The sequence below is a fragment of the Amblyomma americanum genome, chromosome 6, assembly GCF_052857255.1.
Source record: "Amblyomma americanum isolate KBUSLIRL-KWMA chromosome 6, ASM5285725v1, whole genome shotgun sequence".
Classification (NCBI taxonomy): Eukaryota; Metazoa; Arthropoda; class Arachnida; order Ixodida; family Ixodidae; genus Amblyomma; species Amblyomma americanum.
The window spans coordinates 129,447,160-129,474,639 of NC_135502.1; the positions used below are offsets into that span (position 1 = coordinate 129,447,160).

The 27,480-nt window shown below is 47.5% G+C and overlaps 1 protein-coding gene and 1 non-coding gene across 3 annotated transcripts in view; one reads left to right on the forward strand and one right to left on the reverse strand.

The window, feature by feature from the left end:
• Positions 1-27,480, reverse strand: part of LOC144094101 (uncharacterized) — a 72,018-nt gene that overhangs the window by 4,417 nt on the left and 40,121 nt on the right. The window contains exons 1-2 of one of the 2 annotated variants that reach the window (XR_013306402.1): positions 8,071-8,227; positions 3,513-3,815 (exon numbers count right to left, since the gene is read on the reverse strand). Coding sequence is in view for 1 of the 2 variants with exons in the window: in XM_077628012.1 (XP_077484138.1) it covers positions 3,513-3,815 (303 nt within the window). In the remaining variant the exon portion in view is untranslated. Of the gene's footprint in view, positions 1-3,512; positions 3,816-8,070; positions 8,228-27,480 lie in introns of those variants that run through there. The other variant, XM_077628012.1, reaches the window with a different exon arrangement.
• On the forward strand, positions 7,757-7,830 carry TRNAT-GGU (transfer RNA threonine (anticodon GGU)). Its single transcript has one exon. It is a non-coding gene; the product is annotated as a tRNA-Thr (tRNA).

The following is a 27,480-nucleotide window of genomic DNA, read 5'->3' on the forward strand; positions in this document are numbered from 1 at the left end:
TATATAATGAGGTGCCTGGATATATTGTTCGCGGTTTATGCCAGTTTTTGAATAATAAATCTCATGGAAAAATTTCAATCTGATGTACCTTCTACGGTCCTTCAACTCTTGCCAGTTAAGTTTTCGATTGCTTTCCGCCATACTAACTTGTCAATTATAATTACCAAGAACAAATCTAACTGCCCTATTCTGAATTTTCTCTAATTTTCCTACACACGCAGATGTGTGTGGGTCCCAGCAAACACATCCATATTCAAGTATGGGGCGTACATAACTGAAATACAGCTGTGTTTTTAAGTTACTTGGTAAATGGCTAAAATTCCGCCGTAGAAAACCCAAACGTGACGCTGCCTTATTGCAATATAATTAATGTGCTTATTCCATCGTAAGTCCGATGTAAAAAAGACGCCTAGATATTTAAATGACTTGCTTATGTTGAGAGTAAGATCATTAATTCTATACCTATACGGATGATTAGCACGTTTTCTTGTGAAGGTGACGTGAACAGTTTTGTTTATATTTAAGGACATGTCCCAACGTACACACCAGTTTGCCACAGTATCTAAATCAGTTTGCAGGATTTGTGAATCAGAAGTGGAATTTACTACTCTGTAAACAACACAATCATCGGCAAACATCCTGAATGAAGACTGTATGCCAACTGAAATATCATTAATATACAGCAAAAACAAAAGTGGTCCCAATACTGAGCCTTGGGGAACTCCCGACGTAACTGGTGCATACTGTGAAGAAATACCGTTCAGAACAACAGCCTGCCTTCGTAACGACAGATATTCTTCAATCCACGTAATTACTTTACAATCAAGGTTATACGCTTTCAATTTGTAGAGAAGAAGAGTGCGCGACAACATCAAATGCCTTGCGGAAATCCAAGAAAACGCAGTCCACAATTTGTTGCTTATCGATTGTCGATGCCAAATCATAAACGAACTCCACCAGCTGCGTACTGCAGGAAAATCCACGCCTGAAACCATGTTGACTAGTGCATAAGAGATTGTTTTTGGTGAGATGGGCCATAACGCAACTATATATTACATGCTCCATAATTTTACAGGTTATGCTGGTTAAGGAAACGGGTCTGTAGTTCTGAACGGAGTTTCGCATATCACTCTTATGTATGAGCACGACACGCGCTACCTTCCAATCAGCAGGCAAGTCGGTTTCATTAAGAGACTTCTGGAACAGCCGGGTGAAATACAGACATAATGTATCCGCACAATTCCTTAAAATTGCGGCAGGAATGTCATCAGGGCCACAAGCCTTAGCCTGATTCAAATCCTTCAATAATTTACGCACACCGTCAAAACAAAAAGTAACTTCCGGCATGCAATCTATTTCAAGAGGTAATGCAAAACAGACAGAACGTGAACTAGGTGGCGAAAACACAGATGAAAAATAACGGCTAAACATTTCAACTTTAGCCTCATCATCATGGATGATTAACTCATCATTTTTCAGAGCAGGTACTGAGCTGTCATCCTTACCATTACGCTTCACATATCTCCAAAATTCTTTGGTATCTCTGACAAGTTTTTCTCCTAAATTCGAAAAATACAAGTCTTTAGCGATGTGAGACTTCTGTCTGAATTCATTTTTTATTGTTTTCAGCAAGGCCGAACACTCTAGCGATTTAGACAACTTGTATCTTCGATACATTCGTCGCTGTCTGCGAACAAGGGCACGTAACTCGGTGTTAAACCAGGGTTTATCTCGAGCTCTCTTACTTGATATAACGCTTAATGGAATAAAAGCTTCACGTAATTCGAACAATTTCTGTTTGAATGTATTCCATAGCTGTTCGATATTTAAGTTATCCGCGAGTTCATCAAAAGTTGGAAAGAACGAATCGAAAGCAGCGCTAATCGCCTCGTAGTTGGCCCTGCTGTAGACATAAATCTTTCGCCTAGGTGGTTTTGCAACCTTCACGTAGTGAACTAATAAATCTGCTAGAATAATATTGTGGTCGCTCAAACCAGGCAACACTTGTACATTGCATACAACATCAGGCACGTTACACAGCAAGAGGTCGAGTACGTGACCAGTTCCGTCCGTTCGTGATGGCTCATGCACATACTGACAAAAGGTGTTGGAATCTAAAATGTCAAAAAAAAGTTGAGTATAGATTCCCTCGAGCTATATCTCTTGGTTCGTCAGCTGACCCGTCAATGTCCGGAAGGTTAAAGTCCCCCCCTAAAACAAGGCATTCAGTGTTAATGGTTTCAAGAAAATGAGATAAGCCAACTAGCGGCTTTACAGAAGGACCAGGAGGCCTATAAAATGACCCAAGAACCATTGCTTTCCCGTTCGGCAGTCGTACTTTGCAAACAACCAATTCAGTTTCACTATCAGAGAATTCCATTTGAGCGCACGGGACACTTTTATGGACCAAAATAAACACTCCTCCGCCACGTGCACAACGGTCGCGACGAAAACACTCGTACGTGTCAGGAAATATTTCAGCGCTTGAGATGGTCGGATCGAGCCACGATTCTGTTCCCAAAAACAAAGGTCGGTTGGACGGTACGAAGAAGAAAGTGAAAGTCATCAACTTTATTTTTTATACTGCGGCAATTGATTGACAAAATGCTGACCGGGCACATCGCAGAATGAACAGTGGTTTGTCATTGTTCCCGTACTGTGCCGGCTTTACTGTCCCATTGGAAACGCCTACTACCCAAATGAAGCGTTTCATATTTCAGAACTGCTTTCACGCCTTTTTCGCCATTTTGTTTGGCATAATCCCATAATTTCTTTCTCTTATCACGGAGAATACGGGAAAAGTCTTCAGATATAGCAACACTGGATCCCTTGAGCTTGAATGCATTTGCAAGCACAGCCTGGCGGTCTTTAAAGGAATTAAAGCGCACAATGATAGGCCGATTTTTTCCTTGGGAGAATTTACCCAGCCTATGAGCACGTTCAATAGACACGGAAGACAATTCCAGCTTCTCAGTGCACTGACTTATGATAAGCTCCTCAGACTTGGCTGCCGTCTCACTGTCATCAGAATCAGTTAAGCCGTAAAAAATCAAATTATTACGCCTTCCACGATTTTCCAAATCGTCTATTTTTGAAATCATGCTTGTCAGAACTTCATGATCTTTTCGTTGTTGATCTTCAACGTTGGCTAGAGCTGTTTCAATTGCGTCAATTTTTCCTAACTTAGTTTCCAATACAACAAGCCGGGTTTTTACGTCAGTTACGTCCGCGGTAAGCTGCGATAACTTGGAAAGAATTGTGGTTTGACCATTCAACAGCTCTTGAAATTGTTCAGCTGTTGCTGGGCTAGGGTTACTCTCAATATCCCCGCCACAAAGCAACTAGTTTAGCAGATAAAACGCTGGGCTACGAAAAACTGAAAAATGCCTCTTAACATACAGACGATTTGACAACACAAAACCGCGTGGCTTACAGGAAAAAGTAAGATAAAACATTTGGGGTGGAACCGGCAAAATGTAGCGCGACGGTTTCAAAGGGTGAAAAAGACCAACCTGCGTGAGCAGTAGAAAGCTTGTAAGGGTCACCGCCATCTCGCCGGTTCCACGCCCCATCGTTACTGTGCTGCTCCGATGCTTTTGTAGCCGACACTTGGCAGCGTCGACGACCACTTGGCAATGTTGCCAGCTCGGAATCACAAACCGTTCAAATTCGTCGCTGACTGGGCACTGTTGCAATTCGAAGTTCTCAAACAATGCAGTCGTACACGAAGAACCACACTCGACCAATTCCGGGCATACGTCGTCGAACGGAAATCCGTCAGGAAGGACCGCCGCCAAAATGTTCGCCGAAAACACCTGCGTGAGCAGTAGAAAGCTTGTAAGGGTCACCGCCATCTCGCCGGTTCCACGCCCCCAGTGTGACAACTCAGATGCTACAGCATTAAAACATTTCCTACTGTCGTCTCTGCGCCTGTTGTTCTTTCATGAACCGTCAAACACACTGTGGCAGACAAAGAAAGTGCGAGTGCTAGAAACCAGCGGCGCCGAGCATAGATGCATTCGAGTACCACTATAATAAGCGGGACGCCCTTGCTGCAGTTTCTGCGGAGAGTGCCTCTCTTCATTGTTAATAAGTGCCATGCGACGTCCGGCACACAAGAGGCAACCCGTGTCCCCGAGGCACTCAACGCCGGCGGAGAGAATAGATTCGGGCAGCAATTTCCTCTCGACGGCTATCGGTGTGGAAGGCTTGCTGCGCAAGCCGCGAATGCGTACGTGTTTGCTTTGGCCGCCCCGATGCTGACGGAAGTGGGGAGTATCGACTGAGGAGCCTGTCATGGCTGTCCTAGCTGATCCGTCACCTGGGTTAGCCACGATGATCGTCGCAGCCACAACTGCGCCCGGAAGCCACTCCGTGCAATAAAAAAGCAGGCGCAGGAAGAAGAGAGCACGCAAATGCTCGACATCGGCGTCGTCCGGGGGTTCAATATGGCTTTCCCGTTCCTTCAGGACGCATATGTGTTTTTCGCCCGGCCTGCCCTGTACGTCGCATGTCAAGTTCAGCAGCACTAAAGGGAAATCGTGGCTGGGGATTGCTTCTTACGCTAATATTTAACATTGTTTCTTTTTTTTCAACGTGCTGAGTGCTTCGTTTCCAGCGTTCAGGGAGGCAGACCGCCAAGATTCTGCCCGTTCCCTTTCTTCCTTCTCTTTACTCCATTCGAAATAAGCAACGACAACGGCCGCTGTACGATTGTTTTGCACGTTCGCACCAGAGTCACCACAAGTTAAACTGTGCTCTTCCTCCCTCTCCTCACTCGTAGTGGAGCCTCATGCGGCAGTAAAATCTATACACCCTTTTCCGGCTCACCCGTATTCTATCTGCCACAATGATCATGAAAAAGACAACAGAGAGATGTGCCAAAAACGGAGGGAAGGAAGTCCGGTCGTCGCTACCGAGCTCTAACAAGACCGATGAACAAAACCTAATTTACTTGTTACGAAAAACTGCGCCCCTCCGGGTCACATGCGAAGAAATATTTCTCTTTTGTAAAGCACGACATCTGGTTTCGAGGAAATAGCCACTCGGTTAGACATTCTTTCGCAAACCTATTCTAGGCAGAGTGCGCTCTCGTCGAACGGCGCAGTATGCTTGCACTGTTGGTGCTGCGCTATAGACGCCTACAGTAGCGAGCCTATAGAAAAAGAGTTGTGGCCCCATTTCCCGAATGCTACAAAAACCATCAATGAGCGAATCGCACGCGCTGATAGTGAGTTCGGTGCATGGAGAAAAAAATGCCTTCACTGCTAGACAAGGCTGTTGAAAAACGAACGCGATTTCAAGAAGTCACGAACAGTCTAGGTTATTTTTAGAGTCATATATGGCTGCGCAATATGAGAAACGCTGACTGGCTTGACAGGTCGGAAAATGCAAAAGCGCACGGTCAGTGATTATCGCTAGCCCATCCCCGAGCTCTTAAATAAGACAGCACCACGCGAGTTCCTGTACAGCTTTCTGTACCCAGCAAACTAAGAACAAATGAAATGAAATGAAAAAGAGCGGACGCATGCGCGTTGCATTCAGTGCTGGCTAAAGACTACGAGGGTAGCCAATAAGGTAGCAAAACGGAATAAAGTTGCGCAGTTGGGAAAGCAGCAACCAGCGTCGTGCGCAGACGTCAGTGCCTCTTTCTCTGGGTGAGATAAGAAACAAATAACACTTTGAGCAGATAACGCCTGCACACGCAGAATTTAAGGACACTACACATGTCGTAGAGACTGTGTATGAAAAAAAAATGCAAATGCAAGAGGAAAAATGGCGACAAGAAGCAAGGCGGTCTTGTTTCCCCGCCTAGGCGTGTGCATTACAAGCGCGGCCGTACAGAACGAAGCATTCCGCCACCGGCGACGGAAGGCCGCAACGCAGGCTGGCTTCGCGGCATGCGCGAGTCTCTCCGTTGCGAACCGGAACAAATCGCGACGGTATTTTTCTCTCGGGTCGGCTTCCCGGCGTCGCGGAGCCCGTGCGCTGTTCGGCGCCGGCAGCGGCGACGCATGTATAATAACAGCGCGACGACGCTCTGCCGCAGCGGGCGTGTTTGCAGATTAACGAATCGCTGCTTTGCATAGGCGCTGACGCAGAGATTCGCGCGCGGGGATATCGCCGCGCGCCCTCAAGCACGCGCCGCCTCTGCTCCTCGCTGGCGCATTTGCTTTTTCACCTCTTCGTTTGTTTCTCGACACGGTCGCGGGTGCTTACCGCAGCGTTGCTTCTTGGTTTTCTAACCCTGCTCGCTATTCTCGAAGCGGGACAACTGCCGAAGACGCTTATTTTAAAGCTGCCTCTTTCATTTCTCTGACGATTGCATGTACCGTGCGTAAAGTGCGTAATGGGGATTTGCCTCTTTACGGCTCACACGCGGTTCGTGCGCTTACTGGGAGATTGTCGCCTGCTTTGCCTTCCCGATCGGATTGCCATGCTCCGTGGGCTCCGGGATCAGAGCCTCTGTTGCGAACGGCTGAACACACGTGACCCACTTGTGCAGTTCAGTGGGCTGCTCGGAAGATTGTTGCGTCTCTGCGCGAAACAGCGTCGGAGGTATGCGCAAGTGTTGGCGGTAAGGAGGACAACAAGAAATGGGAGCGGTACGGATATGTTGCTTTCTATTTTTTCCTGCACACTTTTGTAAGCTAGAGTAACATCGTATGCATTACTCTGTAATTCCTAAATGCGAAGTCATATCATGTTAATGGGGCTCTGAAAGGGGCTTTCAATAAAGGTTCGGTATTCCTGGTACGTTAAAGGAGGCTGCCACACGAATATCTTCCAGCATTATTTTCCTTTATGCGTTGTGAGAAGCTGAGTTATGTGCATTCAAAATTTGAATTGCAGCGCCTTCGCTCTTTTCTCTCTCCTCTCGATACTTTTTGCAGGCGTTCTTCCACCGGCCTCACTGCCGACGCGCGCGAGAATTCCCGGGGGCGGGGGGGGGGGGGGGGGGGGGAGCTTCCTGACGACCCGCCGGAGCAACACGTACTACTGACCGACCTCGGCCATGGCAGCTGTGTGACGCCTGAAAGTGCCTCACCAATAGCCATCGCTGAACAAATTTACTCAGGAACGTGCGACGGTAAAAGGCGCGAGCATGAAAAAGTCATTGGGAAGGACTTTCCAACTTTCGTGCGCGTCTGTGGGTTCTGTGCTGCGTGAAGAAGTGTTATTTGGCTAAGGTGTTCTTGACAACACAATGCAGTGATCGAGCGACTGATGTACAGCGATGTACTCTCCTCAGAAGGTGTTTCAGAGCCTCTTTAAATGTTCAGGGTAGGCTAAAATAAAAAAAAGAGATACATTTTTGGTTTTCCACCAGTCCCAAATGCCGAAACAATTGTGAACGTTGTCGGGCGAATCGCACTGTTTTTTGCCTTTCAGTAAGCTACAACAGCCCAGTTTTCGAAACCAGGTGGCGCGCGTGAACGTATGATTTCTTTGGAGCTTCCACTCACTAGAATTTCTGTAATGAAAAATGATATCGATAACAGTAGTAGGAGTTTCTCTAAGCTGAATTGACTTTTTCACAGCCGTCAGGCACAGCAAGAAGAGTAATTATTCAAGAGGGGGAATAGAACATAGAGGGGGAATAGAACAACAGTGAAAAAATAAAGCTGCACAAAATTGCAAGAAGTACAAAGTACAAATTCACTCCACCTTGGGGGCTTCACCTAAACATTTGACCAACACTGTTCCCACTTCGAGTTATTGATCAATTCGCTCTCGCCCTATTATAAACTTGCCGTCCAGGTTAGCTCAGTTGGTAGAGCGTCTGCTCCGGTGTAGCGGTGGTCCCGGGTTCGAACCCCGGACCAGGACGAATTTTTATTTAACTGCGAAGTTTCTGAGAAAGCTGTATAGCTTTCCTTTGTAGCCGTACGGCTGCGCTTGGGTGGATGCGAATGAGTATTTACTCCCTTAATACAAATCTACTCCACCTTGGTGGCTTCCCCTAAACATTTGACCAAGTACAAAGGTCGTAGCTGTAGACAGCATAATCAAATACAAATCAAACACTCAAACATATAAAGACCGATGGCAGCAAAGATTCATGCTTACCCGAATGTATTGTTTCAACAAAAATACAGAAGAATGGAACGGTCACAAGTACAACCCTAGGCAAACGTTGCAGACTAGTTTCAAATTTCAGACTGGCAGGTGCAATGGTGCCAGGGAGCTGATTCCATTGACATGTTGCCGAGGCGTGTGAAAAAGGAGATTAGATGGAGCAAAGGTAGGTTCGACTTTCAGTTCCTGATCAATGCGTGGAAAAACGTGACGGGCCGGCGAGATATGGCAGATAGGAAAGGAAGAATGACTGTGATATTGTCACGTAGCTGGGACTGCAATTCGAAGCGCAGAAAGACAGGAAAAATGGCGTCTAAACAAAACCCTTTATTTGGGCTGACTTGCGCCCACAATGGACTGAATCACTCGGCGGCGGCATAGCAACAAGCGTGCTCGGCGATCGTCGAACACAATGGCCGCCACTCTCAATTCCGTTCTTCAACGCCGTGCTCAATTTAAAGCTGATAGCGAACTTTCTAGATAAAGGGTGCAAAGTTACTGCAAACAAAATTCTAGAACAACGTAGAATCGGCTCCGCCTGGATGCGATCAATCGAGAAAAAAGCTAGTAGCGTCTTGCATGGCAACCAAAGCGATAAAGCGGCGTTCGGACAGCTTTGAAGAATGAACAAACGCACAGTACAAAGATTGGGGGCAATATAATTTTTGGAAAAAGGACAGAATGGAAGATGTTCACCGCCTTTACAACAAAGGCAAGTTGAGATCTCTTTTTATTGCTGTTACAATCGATGTTGGTGAGTAATTATTGGATATAAACTTAGTGGATTTATCTTTCAAACACTCCAGCTTCGTTACTAAGAATGTTTGATGTGGGTTATAAATCAAGAAGGCGTATTCCATTTTCGAACACACTAATGAAGCAGTTGTACGCAAAAAACTTTGTGTCTGTGTTTGCTGTGCGAAGGTTCCATCGGAGGCAGCCAAGTGTTTTCATCGCCTTGCTAATAATCGCATCTATATGATTGTTCCACGAAGGGTCGGATGCTAAATGAACGCGTCAGTACCTGATGGTGCGGACGAGATTCTATGGGCACATTGTTCAGAGTGCAATTGCATGGTACGGGGCTAGAATTTTTGGTAAATGAGATTACTTTCCTTTTTAGTATGTTAATTTCTATTTGTCACTGGGTGCACCAGTTATTAATGTTGTTAGGGTGAGATTGTAAATGTTTTGTGTCGGAAGTATCTGCTATTTGTCTGTATATAACGCAGCCGTCTGCAAATAATGTGACTGTAGAATCCAGGTTATTACTTACGTCATTAATATAAACTAAAAATAAAAGAGTTCGGAGCACAGACCCTTGCTGTACTCAAGATTTAACGTGGGAAAAAGATGATGAGTGACCTTTTACAGACTGGACTGATTAGAGGCGATTGGTCGATAAACTTCTTATCACCAGGATAGCCTTCGAATTTTTATTAAGATTATCAAGTTTTTGATTAAACGTATGTGAGGGATTTCATAGAATGTTTTCGCGAAATAAAAAAATATGGCGTCTATTTTGAAATGAACATGAACCGCGTAATGAAAGACAATAACTAACTCGAACAGTTGAGTCCCGCAAGATCGAACGTTTAGGAAACCGCGCTGATAGATAAAAAAAGTCTTGCTTCACCAAACAGCCCGTGTTAGCAGATGAAATTAAAAGTTCCAGTAATTTGCAGATGCTGTTGGTTAACGAGATGGGTCTGTAATGTGAGTAATTAGAAGCCTCGCCAGATTTAAAAACATGTACGGCACGACCAATTTTTCAGTTGTTAGCGACACAGCCCGTATCAATCGACTGCTGAAAAATAGCGGCTAGTATGAGGCAAAGCAAACACTTTCTTATTTTCTGTAGTTTTGGTCATACTCCGTCGAGGTCGACTGCCGAGTTAGTGGGGAGATGGTCGATGGCGTAGGATACACCTCCTGGAGTGACAGTTAAGGCATTGCTGAATGCATCTTTGGGAATCGCAGGTGAAATGGCGAAGGGCTCTCGTCAGTGAACACTGATCAGAAAAATTGATTAAATTTTGCTGCGACTCCAGGTGGTAAGGGGCTTTTTCTTGTGTAGTCATTGGTGCTAATTACTTTGTACTGTAACCTAGATTAACAACCCGCCAAAATTTTGGGGGATTGTTCTTTAATATATTTGAAAAGTCACTTTTATAAAACTTATACTTCGCAGTTTCAGTTTCAGTTTTTTCAAAGCTGCGCATGCGTGCGGTATTTATACCAAGTTTAGCTTTTGTGAACAAAGGCATCTTTTTATTCATACATCGATTAACGCTCCTCGTGAACCGTGCGCTTACTGTGGATGTGTTGATTATGACTTTAGGCACGTATCTTTTAGCAATGTTAGTTCTTCCCGCATAAAAGACCACTTTCCGTTTTCATACCGCGATGTAAATGAAAAAGTATGTGGCATATTTTATTAAATTATGACACATTTTACTGCGTGCTATTCCTTGCTCATGTGAAGCGTTCGATTTCTTCGCCAGTGTGTAGTTAGCGTAAAAGTGTAATTGAAGAGTTCGAAAACATCCCTAAGGCTGTTTGGGCCCCGACAGAGACCCCTGTCACAGGCTCAGTACGAAAGCAAATGAAACTTGGTGTCCCTTGAAAGAGCCTTTCTTCCACAAATGCCGGCTCAGATTAGTTCCTAGCACCATACAGCCTGTTTTCCAGCAACTAGCTCAGCCAGAGCTTCTAATGAATTCTCACCACAGGTGAACCCAAAAGGCCTACCAGTCCTTTAACCGCGTCGTCTCGGAGAGCGCATCAAAAGATGCCTTCCGTAGGATGCACATCTCCGAACTGCCACTTTAGACGCAAATGTCACATTTAATATGATGGCCGCATGGTTCGAGTTAAGATCCTGAAGGCATCGAGGACATCACCGACGTGGTACATCGTGATATATGGTTGCATGAGTTGGACCTTTGTCGAAAGTACGTTGCACTTGTAGAGGCACAACAGGTCACAAAGGGGTCCATGGAGTGGAAGCGATTAGCAAACCAGAGTAAAACGAGAATCCTTCAATAGCGCTGGTAAAACGGACACTGGTAGTGCTTACATCACTTGCGACTCCCAATAAGGGCTTCAGTGTATGTTGTTTCTGTCCAAACATTCAAGCTGAGGGAACCTCCCTTAGTAACGCACCACAGGCGCCCTACGAGTAACGCACCACAAGCAGCAGACACAGCAGCGTTTATTACGGGCTAAGAAACCAGCACGCTGTTGATAGATTCTCCATACCTTCTTAACTTTCCTTCTACCCTCCTACTTAACCCGTCCCCTTCCACCTTCCTGTTATTTTTTAAAAGGCTGATCAACTTTTTATTCTTTCCTTCTAATTTATATCATGATAGGCTCCTTTCACTCTACACGTGATTCTGGAGTGCTGCGGCTGCAGCCCCACCTCTTTAGGCTCCAACTTATTGTCCGTCTGTCCCGCTCCTCCACGCATCTAGCTGAAATCTTCATTCCTACATACTGTCTGTCGACAAAATCGTTCAATTCAAGGAACGCTAAAGAACATCACCATTCTGGAGCTCCCACAGAGGGAGCTTGCAGAGTTTCGCGTAAAGAAGAAGGAAGAATGGAAAATGGCAAAGAAAGTGCCTGGAGTTCAGACGCTCCATATGAGGAAGTACGTTCAAACAAATGAAGGCAGTGCATCCTACGTGGCCTCCACCGGTGCTTCGGAATGGAAGAGACTGTGATCTGGTTTGTGCTTCGTGCTGGACAATATACTGTGCGCATACCGACTTCAACTGCTGCCGTTAATTTCTTGTTACGATTTTCTGAATTGCAATCTGCATATAAAGCGGCATCCCATTTGTAAATTGCGTTCCTATTAAAACTCCTCCTGATTAAAAATCTTGCAGATAAATTGTTCCTCTCAGAAGACGACGTTCTGTCTCCTGACATTGCCCTGTAGAACCTTTGAACACAGAGGTAAACAGATGCAGGTACGGAAACATCGGCTTCAGAAACACATTAATATAAATTTTTTATATATAAAATTTTTTCTAAGAACCGACAAATGATCTAATATTTTTAAAAAATCGATTACATACCAATGTACCTTACGATGATAAATTAGGGAATACAAAAAAAATCATTTGACCGCCAGCAGCCAGTTCATCAGGTGAAATAGCGAATTTATTCCCATTGTGACCCATTAAGAACGCCGCTAACAAGCGAGTAGAAGCTGTACAAACATTCAGGATGGTTCGCATATTGTGGTAAATGAAATGTAACCACGTTCAGTGAGTGCTAAATCAAATTTCTGAGAGTTACTATTTCTAAGAGGCAGTAATAAGCAATTTGAGCCTGGCGCATGATAGCCTTAGCTGCTTATGTGCCATTAAACCCAACACAACACAACACAAGTAATAAGCAATTCTAGGTAACAAAAACATGAACTCACTTCTGTATTTATTTCTATACTTTAAAACAAAATAATGCAACACTTTTCTGGTGCCTTAAAATTATCGAGTATTTAGTATTATTAGGGCAAATTTTAATAAAATTCGATGATAATGTTTGTTTTTAAATTCAAGTCAAAGTTGTCACTTTTTTGACATTTTTGAACTTCTGCCAATTTTGAGGCCATATTGAAAAATATAGGTCAAGTGTAGAGCTACAAAACTTGCCTGAAGTGATTAAAAGTAGCTGAAAAATACAAAGAAAAAGATTCAGTCGGGAGATCTTTACGCATCTTGCCGTAAGGTTGCCCTCAAAAGTGCCTTTTTGGCACCGCACAGCTCCGGAAGCGAAGTTTGTGATTTTTTACTCAGAAGATTGACACAAGAAAACGTTTTTTTATTTCTTCGTATAGTACAAGTTGTAATGAAGTACTGAAAAAATACTTATGCGCGGAAACAATTTATTGTGCATGAAGTGATGCTCCAAACTTGCAACTTTGAGAAGCGGCAAAAACGACATTCTCCACCTCTTGTGACATACGGTTTTTTTCCGAGAAAACTACGAAGTTCCTTGCAAAACAAAGGTTTATTCGTTTGTGTGGACACATTTACCGATCACATATAAAAATATAATTGAAAACTAAAAATGTTCATGGGACCTCGATTACCGTTCTTATCTGAACATGCCCATATATATATATATATATATATATATATATATAATATATATATATATTATATATATATATATATATATATATATATATATATATATATATTATATATATATATATATATATATATATATATATATATATATATATATATATATATATATATATATATATATATATATTATTTTTTAGTTTTTTAAATTTGTAGTAGAAATCAATGGGAGAATAATGCTTTGATTAATCTGTCGCTTAAAGAAAATTACTTCTCCAGTATAATCTGTCGCTTAAAGAAAATTACTTCTCCAGTAGCAGAAGAAACAACCATGCCCCCGGTGGAATCCGAACCCACGGCGTCCGAATATCGCGTCCGGTGACAGACAGACAGACAGAAAAACTTTATTCAGCAAGTGAGTTTTAGACCCAGCTGGGTCCCTGGGCCACTGCGCGGTCCCGCACTGCATCAAGTAGGTCATGCCGGGGCATGACGTCGGCAGCCCGAGTCACCGCAGCAAGCTGCGATGTCGGGTCTGCAGACATGAGCAGGACCTCCCGTCCTCCCTGCTCGAGATGGCGTGCTGTCCCCGCGGGGGAGGGTCAGCAGCGCAGCCGAAAAGGATATGGGAGAGTGTGGCGTGGGGGTCACCGCATAGGGAGCATGCAGGGGATGTGCCGCAATAGTGGGATAAAAGCTGAGGGGATGACAGAGAGCGGGTCTGGGAGCGTCTGAAGAGGATCTGTTGGGACGCGTCCGGTGCTCTTACCAACTGAGCTACGACGACGGATGTCCAGTCTGCTGCTCTCGTGGTTATGTATGTTTATTGCGTGTAAGCGAACCTTGAGATATATATATATATATATATATATATATATATATATATATATATATATATATATATATATATATAGCAGAGAAGGCAAATGAAATGAGGGGCTCGTGTTGACAAACATATGAAGGAAGCCAACAGTCACCGAAGCCGAGGTGCACAGGGGAAAGGTTCTATATATTTTTTTTTTAATTTGTAGTGCCGATCATTTGGTTTAAAGAAAATTACTTATAAAGCAGCAAAAAAACAACCATGCCGCCGGTGGGATCCGAACCCACGATGCTGCTTTATAAGTAATTTTCTTTATACCAATTGATTGGCACTACAAATTAAAAAAAATAGAAACATTCCCCTGTGCACCTTGGCTTCGGTGACTTTTGGCTTCCTCCACACACACACACACACACACACACACACACACACACACACACACACACACACACACACACACACACACACACACACACACACACACACACACACACACACACACACACACACACACACACACACACACACACACACACACACACACACACACACACACACACACACACACACACACACACACACACACACACACACACACACACACACACACACACACACACACACACACACACACACACACACACACACACACACACACACACACACACACACACACACACACACACACACACACACACACACACACACACACACACACACACACACACACACACACACACACACACACACACACACACACACACACACACACACACACACACACACACACACACACACACACACACACACACACACACACACACACACACACACACACACACACACACACACACACACACACACACATATATATATATATATATATATTGTTACGATGAAGGACTGACCCGCGGAGAAAGAGGAAGAAAAAGAGAGAGCTGAAGGACGCTGCTAGGCTTCCTGCTTCCATCCTGCTTCGACCGGTCCCCTCTTTGAATAAACCCCCGTGCGTGCAAAGCACGTAACAGGTTGGTGAGAGGTGCCGGGTATCGACCACGGAGCATTCCATCTACCGAAGGAGCCGTAGAGAGAGAGAGAGAGAGAAATAACATTTATTAGCACCCGTCAAAAGGATGATGGGTATCCGAGGCGCCGCTCGGTCCCAGCCATGTCCTCCCCCTCAGCCGTCGACCGGGATCTCTTGGATCTCAGCAGCGGCAAGGGCGAGACGGATGACTTCACGTTGTTTAGTTTCGTCCTCGTTGTGAAGCAGTGCCTCCCAGGACTCATCTGTTCGGTCAAGTTGTCCAAAGCTCGGACATGTCCATACCATATGGATCATGTCCGCTATGCCGTCGCAACGTTTGCACCTGGGGCTGAAAATCTCAGGGTGCCACTTGCTATAAAGCTGAGGGTTAGGGAATACTCCGGTTTGGAGCTTGCGCCACGCAACCTCTTCGTTTTTGGTTAGCTGATTACTTGCTTTTGGAAGTACCGCTCGGCCTAATTTGTAATGGTTTAGGATTTCCTGATACGTGTTAAGGTCGTCTTCGAACTGTAGGAGCTCCTCATCGCGCGAGGGGGAAGGGGTTGTGCACAAGACGCCACTGGGATCCCGGAAAGTAGCTAATCCTCGGGCCAGTGCGTGCGCTTTCTCGTTTCCCCTCAACCCTTGGTGCGCGGGTGTCCAGATGAGCGCTACCAGTTCTGCCGGTGGTGGACTGCCGGCCAACACTCGTGCTGCTGTAGCTGAAATGCAGCCCGCGTCAAAGTTTCTAATTGCTGATTTTGAGTCACTCACGATAATTTTAACCTGTTGTTGAGTTAGAGCCAGCGCAATGGCCAACTCTTCCGCCTCCGTTACTGTCGAGTGTCTGGTGCTGCAGCACGCTACCGGGCCTCCGTTTTCCCTAGTGGCTACCGAAATGTGCCCCGAACTGTTTGTGCATTGTGCGGCATCCGTATACAAGACATCCTGTCTGCCCTGAAAGCGGGCTTGCAACGCTACTGCTCTTTCCTTCCTCCGGCTCTCATGGTAGATGGGATGCATGTTTTTGGGGAGTGGGGGTATCTTTAATTTGTCCCTAACCTGTCTAGGAACCAGGTCCGTACGTCTCGAGCACGCTCGAGGCTCGTGCCCCAGCTTCTCCAGAATGCTGCGACCAGTACGACTGCGTAAAAGTCTCTGATACTGCGAGGTCCTTGCAGCCTCAATGAGCTCTTCAAGGGTATTCGAAACCCCTAGACTCAAAATCTTTTTTGTTGGCGCACAGGGTGGTAAACCTAGTGCTGTTTTTATCCCTTTACGGATTAAAACATCCAGTTTGTCCTTTTCCGCCTGGTAAAGCCGCAAATAAGGTGCCACGTAGACTATCCTGCTGATTATAAAAGATTGCACTAGCCTAAGGAGGTTAGCTTCTTTCATACCCGCATGTTTGTTAGCGATTCGTTTTAGGAGTCGGCAAGTTTGACTGGTGCTAGCCTCTAGTCTCTGAATCGTTTCCGAGTTCCTGCCGTTCGCCTGAATTCGTAATCCTAGAACCCTAATGCTTTCCACCGCTGGAATTACATTACCGTTGACCCTGAGTGTGATTCCCGCGTTATACGGTCCGTCTTGCTTTATGCGCCGACGCTGTGGCGACCGCATGGGCGCGAGAAATAGCGCTTCCGATTTCTCGGCCGAGCACCTGAGACCGATTGGTTCTAAGTATTTTTCTGTTACATCTATAGCTCTTTGAAGCGTCAGTTCAATTTGGCTATCACTGCCCCTGCACATCCACAGAGTCAGGTCATCTGCGTACAACGTATGGTTCAGCCCCGGAATTTTGTCCAGTTGTGCGGGGAGGCCAAGCATGGCGATATTAAACAGGGTCGGGGACAACACCGATCCCTGCGGTGTGCCCTTGTTGCCCAGTTGAATACCCGTCAGTGTGTTACCCCCCATGCTTATAGATGCCGTTCTGTTTGTAAGGAAATCGCGTATGTAGTTGTAGGTACGAACACCCACGTCTAACGCAGCCAGACCCTCCAGAATGGCCGAGTGCTTTACGTTGTCGAAAGCTTTCGACACGTCTAGACCAACGATCACCCTGGTGTCTAGCGTTGGATTTTCTATTATCTGTTCTTTTAGCTGCAGCATGACATCACATGCCGACAAATGCGGTCTAAATCCAATCATGGTATTTGGATATAAACACTTGTCCTCAAAAAATCGGTTCAGCCGGGTCTGAATCACATGTTCCATCAGTTTGCCCACGCACGACGTGAGCGAAATGGGACGCAGGTGCTCGAAACCCGGCTGTTTTCCCGGCTTCGGGAGGAACACAAGGTTCGCGTCCTTCCATGCTGTCGGCAGTCGACCGGCTTCCCAACACTCCTGCATAAAGGCAGCGAGATGTCGGATCGACGTGTCGTCCAAATTTCTTAGAATTCGGTTGCTGACCTTGTCCGGACCCACGGCAGTCCTGGTCCTCAATCTGTTTATTTCTGCCCGGACTTCGGCAACCGTTATCGGTTTATCTAAGTCCGGGTTTTCCTGCCCCCCGTAATCTGGTAGCGGTTCAGCTGTACCCGTCGCGCAGCTCAAGTACCGGTCCCGGACTTGGGATATGAGCGTATCCGTGGTCCCGTCAAATGTATGTACTAGCCGGTGAAGTTGTTGCCTGGCCTCCAGTTTGGACTTGTCCGGATCTAGAAGATGCCGAAGCAAGTGCCACGTACCTGCCTTCCCGATGTTTCGGTCCAGTTGGTCGCAAATGTTGTTCCAGTTTTGCCTTGTTAAAACGAGCGCGTACTCTTCGATTTCCTTGTTAAGCAAGGCCAATTGTCTTCGCAAGTTCCTGTTCCCCCTCTTGTCCGCAATCCGCGTTTCAAGGTCCTTCTTCTTGCGCCAGAGACGGACCATGTGACGATCTACTCCCTGGACTTCTTCGTCAACCTCTACCTCCTCGGTTGCCTCGCGGACCGACTGAAGGACATTTTTACTCCAGTCATCAATGTTGCTTATGCCTTCCTCCTGCCCCGTGCGGCCATGTCGGAAAGCCTCCCAGTTCACCGAAGCCACCTTCTTGGTGCGGGCAACCGGTGGTCCGTTGTCGACTACAATTTCGATAATTTTATGATCGCTACCCAAGTTTTCGTCCGTGTTGCACCAGGTGGCAGAGATGCGGCCTCCGGTTAGAGTTAAGTCCGGGGACGTGTCTGTCGAAACACTGTTGCCCTGACGGGTAGGTCTTAGGGGATCCGTCAGAAGCACTAGGCCATTCTGCTGAATACTAGTCCATAGTTCGCGTCCCTTTACCTGCGTGTACTTATACCCCCATGCCGGGTGATGCGCGTTAAAGTCCCCGACTATCAAAAGGGGCCCTCCCTTCGAGATCACGCGCGCTTTCGCGAAGAGCTCATCGAAGCCGCAAGGACATTTTTGGCGTGGCGGGCTATACACATTTAGAATGAACAGACTATTGAGTTTCCTCTTTTGCGAGATTATCTCAATCAGAATATGGTCCAGATTTGTAGTCCCGGTATCATGCTGCAACACCGTTATATTCCTTTTGACGAGAGTGGCTACTCGCGTGTTGTCACCTCGTCCTACGTACGATTTGTAACTCGCCAGCTTGGCGTGCTTACCGCACTCCTGCAACGCGATTACTTCGGGTTTGTCACTGCTCATCAAAAAAGTCTGGAGTACCGCGCGTTTGCGACTGAAGCCCCTACAGTTCCACTGCCAAATGGTATGTCTACGGTGACGCAGAGCCATTTTGAAGGTTAATAATTTCCTGATATACCCACTGAATTCTCTCGTCTCTGCTTGCCATATCGGCGCGCAGCTGTTCCATAGCAGCCCTCAGGTGCTCCAAAGCGGCCATAACTTGCTGTTGAAAAATCTGATCATCCTGTTCCTTTTTATTGAGTCGTCTTTCTAATCCTTGTATACGGGTTTCAAGATCCTCCTCTGAACCTCTCTTCTTTTTTGTTGCTGGAGGACTTTCCCTAGGGAGCTCTGCCTGCTCCTTCCGCGGCAGCTGCCCCGGCTGCGTTACATCATTCATCGGCTGCGAAGTCCTGCCTATCGCCATAACCTGTTCCTGCAGCGCCTTAACTTTCGCTTGTAATAATCGGTTCTGGTCTTTGAGAGCCTTGACTTCATCTGAGTCCTGAGAGACACTACTTACACAATCCACTTTTGACGCCTGCTGCTGTTTCTGCTGCTGCTGCTGCCGCTGCTGCTGCTGCTGCTGCTGGTGCTGCTGCTGCTGCTGCCGCTGCTGGTGCTGCCGCTGCTGGTGCTGCTGCTGGTGCTGGTGCTGCTGCTGCTGCTGCTGTTGCTTCAATCGAGAGCCCTCCGTCGTCGTCTTGGACGAAGGCGGCTGCAGGCGAGGAAACGAAGCGGAACGGTACCTCGGATGGCTCGAGGGTCGCTCGTGGGACGCACTGCGGCCATCTCTACGACTGAAACGGACTTGCTGCTGCTTCTTGGCCTCCTCCTCGGCAGCTAACTTTGCTTCCCACTGTTTCTTCTTGATTACGTATGGCGTACGGAAGAGTTCCTTGCAATGCTTGTCACCCGTCAGATGGCCTTTTCCACATAGGCGACACTTGGGAACGCATTGATGATCTTCGGCCGGCGACACCACCGCACAGCCACGACACTTTGGGTTTTCACTGTCGCACACATCGGAGCGATGACCAAGTTCTCCACACCTGAAGCAGACTTCATATCTCTTTTTGAACAACCAGCAGGGCATGAGCATGCCTTCAATCCTGACAAACCTTGGAACGTCAGCTTCCAGAAAGGTGATAATAATAGTAGAAGTCTTGCCCATCCGACGCACTCCAGCGACGTCTGGATTCTTCGGATCCTTTCTCAGTGCTTTCAGCAACTGTTCTTCCGTGAACCTCTCAGAGATCCCGTGGACTACCCCTCGCCCGCAATCCTCCGGTGCGATCATATTGGCCACAACTTCGTGCTCGTTGTCGTCGAGTTTAAAGCAACGGATTGCAGCTACCTTCACGCCTCGGTTAAAGTCCAAGGAATGAAAGAGCACCGTACCTTGCTTTCCGTTTACACACCATGAGTCCTGCTCCGACCAGCCGAGTCCGGCAGCCTTGGCGAGGGCCTGACTGATCAGCGGGCCCGACGTGCGTTTAATCACGCCCAGACCTTCACGAGGCCTAAGAATCACCTTGATGCCTTCATCCGGGAATCTCGGAAGATTCATAGCGATCGATCGTTCAGCCGCTTTCCTCCGGACCGCTTTGGTAGGGCCTAAAACGGCCCCACCTGCAATTTTGTATCCGGCTTCCCCGCGTCCGATACGGCGCGTCTCCACCTTGGCGTTCTCCTTGGAACCTTCGAGAAGCTTCCGTTGGTGTTTCGCTTCAACCTTTCGTTGGAGCACTTTGACCCAGCTGCTGTCATAATGTTCCGGATCCAGGTCCGTACCTTCGACGGTCACCTCCATCGACATGGTGGGTCCACAGAATCGGCGGTTGACCGGCGGCGCAGGGGCCTCCGGGCCGGCGTCTCCGGCCGAAGATGGGCTAGGCCTAACGGACGCCTAGCGCGTCCCAGGCGGTCCGCACAAAATCGATAGCAACAGACAAACGGTTGCAATCACAGTAACAAATTTGGTATCCACGTGGTCCTGACGTGTTCCCATGCACAAGGTATCATTGAATCCAACATCCGATAAACGTTTCTGGCACAACGAGACAGAATTTCCGGAGCCGACGTGAATCACATCCGCGCTCCTCGGCCCCAGGTTGCCAACCCAAAGGAGCCGTAGACTCGCAGGCTTCCCACCACTGCCATCGGACATGCCTGGAGACGACAATGCTGAGCAACCCGGGCTATCCACAGCGAACAACTGGCCACATTATCGAGAGCCCCGCACATTTTTTGGAAAACCTGAAGAGGACGTTGACGAGTGGCTGAAACACTACGAGCGGGTGAGCAAATACAATCGATGGAACGCTGCTACTAAACTGGCTAACGTTGTGTTTTTCCTTGCCGCCACTGCCCTTGACTGGTTCGACAATCATGAGGATACACTGAGTTCATGGGCTACCTTTACGACCGAGATAAAGAAAAATTTTGGGGATGAATCGGCAAAGAAGAAGCGTGCGGAACAGACATTGCTTCACCGCGCGCAAGTACCCGGAGAAACTTGCACGGCATACATCGAAGCCATCTTAAAGTTATGCAAGCTAGTTAACTCCAGAATGCTTGAAGAAGACAAAGTCGGCCACCTTCTAAAAGGAATTGCGGAAGATGTTTACAATTTCCTGATTAGCAAAGAGAGCCTGAGCACCACCGCTGACGTTATAGAACATTGCAGAACATTTGAAGCTCTTAAGCTGCGTCGAATCACCCCTAAATTCGGAAGATTGGCCAATGTCACCTCTATAGCCAGTGTTGAAGCCAGTCCTCCAAATTCTATGGCTGATATGATTCGAGAGATTGTGCGCGAGGAATTGTCCAGATCCCGGGATACCTTCTGCCACACACAATATCTGCGGCACAGTTCTGCACCGGAGGAAGATGTTGCCGCCCTGTCGACTCCGTGGGCTCCACCCAACGGCACTTTGCCCATGGACGATCGGAACATTGCCCAACGTTATCGCCACCAGCCGACAGAAAGGAGGCCCACCTACCCAGAAGACGTGGTTCGTCAGCAGCGAGATCCTGGCTTCAGCCAACGTCGCGACTTTGTTCGCCAGGACTCTTATGGCGGTCGCTGGCGCTCTCAACCTTTGTGCTACCGGTGTGGCATTGCAGGGCATATCGCTAGATATTGCCGCCGTCGTTTCCCAACTTCTCAAGACTGCCAACCCCCGGCGAATACTTACGGGCAACTGCACACCGCGCAGCAGAGACCCCCAACGTCCGCTTGGGACCCGTACCGTCCGAGCAATTTGCGGAGTTCATCACCCGCATCTGACCGCAGTGTGACGCCGCCACCTCAGCGCCAACGGCGGTCACCTTCTCCTCGACGTCGTGCATCCCCTCCGCCTCCGGGAAACTAGGAGGCGCGGCCGATGGAGGTGAGGCCGCCGGCGAGTCGATGACGTCCAATCTACCTCTGCCCGTGTTTATGTTGAAGAACAAACTGGAAGTGTTTATTGATGGTGTGAAAACAATGGCTCTTGTGGACACTGGTGCTACCGTATCCGTTATGAGTTTGAGGTTTAAGAATCGTTTAGGTAGGAAAGTGATGTTTAGTGGTGACCGTGCAGCGTTATTCCGTGGTGTCGGTGGTGAACCTTTGGTTCCACTTGGTGTGTGTGCTTCGGATGTTGTTATTGGTGGTCTAACGTTTAGAACAGAATTCGCAGTGCTACCACGGTCAACGCATGATGTGATTCTTGGGATTGATTTTCTGCAAGAGTGTGGTGCAACGTTAGACTGTCGTACGGGAGAAGTTGCTTTGAATTCTTCGTTACTTTCAGCTCTTGTGGATAACTCGACACCGGATTTTGGAGCATTTGCGGTGGAAGAAGATACTATTGTACCAGCTTTCTCTGCAGCATTCGTGCGGGTTTCCTCTATTCACAATCAGTGCGAATCTTTTGAAGCTGTGGTAGAGCCTACGACACTCGCCTGCTCTAAGAAGAGTATCGTCGTGCCTCGTTGCGTCGTTCCCGTGGTGAGAGGCCGTACCGAGCTGTGGACAGTGAACCACTCTGAAGAGCCAGCTGTGTTGCCCCGGGGCCTCAAACTCGCCCGTTTCGAGGAAGGTGTGTCAGGTTTCGTCGCGGCGTTAACCAACTCTGTCAGTGAGCAGCACGTGAAAAGAGATATGGAGACCCAAGTTAAGGCTATGATTAATCAGGCTCTTTCCCCAACCGAGCGTCGCACTCTAGTGGAACTCCTTCTGAAACACGTGTTCGTGTTCGACTTTGCCAAAGACGATTCAACACCACCGCCTACCAGTCGTATTCATCACACGATCAACACCGGCTCCGCACCTCCTATACGCCAGAAGCCCTATCGAGTCTCAGCCACTGAACGTAGTTAATAGATGACCAAGTTCAAGAGATGCTAAAGCGAGGCATAATTCGAGAATCCTCCAGTCCTTGGGCGGCTCCAGTTATCCTTGTTAAGAAAAAAGATGGCACATGGAGGTTCTGTGTTGACTACCGTCGCTTAAATACGGCCACGAAGAAGGACGTCTACCCGCTTCCACGTATAGATGACGCAATTGATTGTCTGCACTCCGCTTCATACTTTTCTTCTCTTGATTTGAGATCCGGCTACTGGCAAATTCCCGTGCACGCTGCAGATAGGGAAAAAACGGCATTCATTACACCAGACGGACTTTACGAGTTCAACGTTATGCCTTTCGGATTATGTAATGCACCTGCAACATTCGAGCGGTTCATGGATACAATCCTGCGTGGCCTCAAGTGGCAAATTTGTTTATGTTATCTGGACGACGTTGTAATTTTTGGCAAAACGTTTAGTGAGCACAACCGCCGTCTGGATATTGTGCTTGATTGCATGGAACGAGCTGGCCTTATCCTCAATTCCAAGAAATGTCATTTTGGGAACCGTGAAACAATTGTTCTTGGTCATTTAGTTGATAAAGAAGGTGTTCGACCAGATCCAAAGAAAATTGAAGCTGTCAAAAGTTTTACGGTGCCTCCATCAGTGAAAGGGCTGCAGAGTTTTTTAGGGCTCTGCTCGTACTTTCGACGCTTTATAGCTAGGTTTGCGGACATCGCTTACCCACTCACGTGTTTGCTGCATAAAGATGCACCGTTCAATTTGACCAGCGAATGTGACGCAGCTTTCCGGCATCTGAAATTTCTTTTGACCTCGGGCCCCATCCTACGCCACTTCTGCCCATCTGCACCAATTGAAGTGCACACTGATGCAAGTGGTATCGGTATCGGCGCTGTACTTATACAACGCCATGGTCACGATCAGCACGTGGTAGCATATGCCAGCCGTTCGTTGAGTAAGAGCGAAAGAAATTACACGGTTACTGAGCAAGAATGTCTCGCCGTTGTTTTCGCTGTACAGCGCTTCCGCTCCTATCTGTACGGGAATGCTTTCACCGTCGTGACCGACCACCACTCGCTTTGCTGGCTAGTGAGTCTTCGTGACCCCTGTGGCCGGCTTGCTCGATGGGCTTTGCGCCTACAAGAATTTAATTTCACTGTTGTGCATAAAAGCGGCCGTAAACACTCAGATGCCGATTGTCTTTCCCGTTTGCCGCTTCTAACGATTGAGGACGACGCAGACAACTTTGATGAATACTTGTCGTCACTTTCACAAGCCTTCCCCGATCTTCAAGTTTTTCGAACTGAGCAACGCAAGGACCAAACATTAACCTCTTTGTTTGATGCCGCTCAAGATTCTGTAAAGAATACTTTTTGCATTCGCGACGGTTTGCTTTATAAGAAGAATTTCGCTTCTGGAGGAGCACGCATGCTTCTTGTCGTACCCGAAAGCCTACGCATCACAGTTCTTGAAATGATGCACGACGACGCCACGTCTGGGCACTTGGGAGTGACACGCACACTCCACCGCACACAACAACGATTTTACTGGCCTAACATGCGTTCAACCATCCAGCACTATGTAGCCAGCTGTGTGCAATGCCAGCGCTTTAAGCTGCCGACTTCAAGTCCACCGGGCAAATTGCGGCCAATCACACCTCCAACAGCCCCGTTTGAGCAAGTTGGCATTGACCTCCTTGGACCTTTCCCACGATCCTCTAAAGGAAATCGATGGATTCTTGTGTGCGTAGACCACTTAACCCGTTATTGTGAGACAGCCGCGATACCAGTTGCTACTGCGTCTGAAGTATCTAACTTCTTACTTCGATTCGTCATTCTTCGGCACGGCCCTCCTGCAGTTCTCATTAGCGACCGTGGACGTCAATTTACAGCGGACGTTGTTGAAGAACTTCTCCGCCTCAGCAGCTGCAGTTTTCGCCACTCCACGCCATATCATCCCCAAACGAACGGTGTGGTAGAACGCACTAATCGTACGCTCACCACCATGCTTGCCATGTACGTCGCTGCAGATCATAAGGACTGGGATGGCGTACTCCCGTTCATCACTCATGCGTACAACACCGCGCAACATGAGACAACTGGCTACAGCCCCTTTTACCTGCTCTATGCTCGCTCGCCTCGCTGCGGCCTTGACACCATGCTACCATTTTTCATCCACGATGAACCTTCTCTTGCGACCACACTCTGCAGAGCTGAAGAAGCTCGCCAGCTTGCCCGCGTTCGAATTTTATCTTCGCAAGAGCGTTCCAAAAACCGCTACGACGTCCAACACCAAGAAGTTTCTTATGTTCCTGGTGACATTGTGTGGTTGTGGACCCCTCTACGCAAGCGTGGTCTGTGTCAGAAACTGCTATCTCACTACACTGGACCATTTGTTGTGTTGGAGTGCATAAGTGACGTTAATTACGTTATAGCACGACTAACTGCTAGTGGTCGACGGTCACGCCAATCTCAGGTGGTGCATGTAGCCCGCCTCAAGCGATTCCATCCCAGACGGTCTGTTTAACTCGCCCGACGGGCATCGTCTGCGAGGAGGGAAATGTAACGTGCTTCCACAGAACCTCGACGGAAGAAGCAGAAGATGAAGGACTGACCCGCGGAGAAAGAGGAAGAAAAAGAGAGAGCTGAAGGACGCTGCTAGGCTTCCTGCTTCCATCCTGCTTCGACCGGTCCCCTCTTTGAATAAACCCCCGTGCGTGCAAAGCACGTAACAATAAATATATATATATATATATATATATATATATATATATATATATATATATATATATATATATATATATATATATATATATATATATATATATATATATATATATATACTAACACGTTTGAAGCTTTGTTTGCACTGTGGGAAAAACAGGGAACCCTCTCTGGCAGCAGTTGTTATTCTAGTACGGTGCTCTTTCCTCCGTGCCCCGCCATGCCCTACGCGGCTGCACATATCCAAAAGCCCTGCCTCGAGACGAACTATACGACCAGGAGCCACTTCTTTCCTCCACAGCCTAAGGCTTGGATGCTCGGGGCGCGTTTGGTTTGGCCTGCGTCAGTTGCCTTCATTTAAGGGTGGGTCCACTGCCAAAGTACACCTACTATGCACTGCTACACGCTCGGCCATGGCAACATGGTGTTGTCGAAAATGCACACGATTCGCGGCTATGCCTACCCATAGCTGCAGGGAAAAACCTTGCGCAATTCTTCACGCGAAGCGCCTTCTGGTTTGCTTTCGCTAGTGTATACGTATACACTGCTGGGCCGAATATTATCCTTCGCGATCCGAATATCTGAGCACAAGCCTTCGCGGCGTTGTTGGTCTTGTGCCTGCGTTGTTGGGATACCCACGGACGTTGCTTTGCTTCACGCCAAGTGTGATCTCCGTTCGCGGCCGGCTCCAGTTAAGTCGCGACGAAGCAAGTGAATGAAGAGAGCGCTGCACTGAACAGCAGGAAGAAGGGAGCCGCCGGCGCCTCTGGCGGAGGATGATTGAGTCGCCGGCGAGCCGCTATTCATGGGGCGTCGTCCCTTTGCTCTCCTTCCAATGGCGCGTCGCGCTTTTATTCGCGGCCGAGGCCATGAACACTCGTGCTTCGCTCTATGTATGCCTCGGTGCCTTATTAATCTTCGCGTTTCTTCCACGCCGCGAATGATGTGGTTCTTCCGCAGTTGCCCCTTTTGTTGCGGGTGTGGTTGTTAGCTATGCCGATTTCTGATGCGACAGGGGGCTGAATGAATATGTACTGTGAGCGACGAAGGAGAGCTCAGGATTACCTAAAGGCAGTCAGACATGAGCTAACAGAATTGGTAGACACTTGGTATGGGGCTGACGGGAGTTGCGACTTCACATTGAGGCGGATGGCGAACGAAAGAAGGAAGGAATGAATGAATAAAGAAAGAAAGAAAGAGAGGAAGAACGAAAGGAAGGAATGAAAAAAGGACGAAAGAAAGAGAGAAACAAAGAAATGAAGAAAGGAAGAAAAAAGGAAGAAAGAACGAAGGAAAGAAAAGAACAAAAAAAGCAAGAAAGGAAGAAAGACAGAAAGAAAGAAAGAAATAAGGAAAGAAAGAAAGGAGGAAGGAAGTAAACAGCCGACACGAACGCACGGACGGACATATGGACGGACGGACGAACAGACGGACGCATAGACAGGCAGGCAGCCAGGTAGACATACAAGGAAGGAAGCGAGCAGGCAGATAGCATGGTAGAAAGCTACATGAGAGAGCTTAAAGAGTGCAGGAAGCACACATAAACGAATACTGAGACGGCCATTTAGTGAACCACAAACGCTCGGATGGTATTGATGTGTATAGACTGAGAACACTCATCTGGAAAACGCTAAGGCGCCCGTGTGCTGTGCGATGTCAGTGCACGTTAAAGATCCCCAGGTGGTCGAAATTATTCCGGAGCCCTCCACTACGGCACCTCTTCCTTCCTTTCTTCTTTCACTCCCT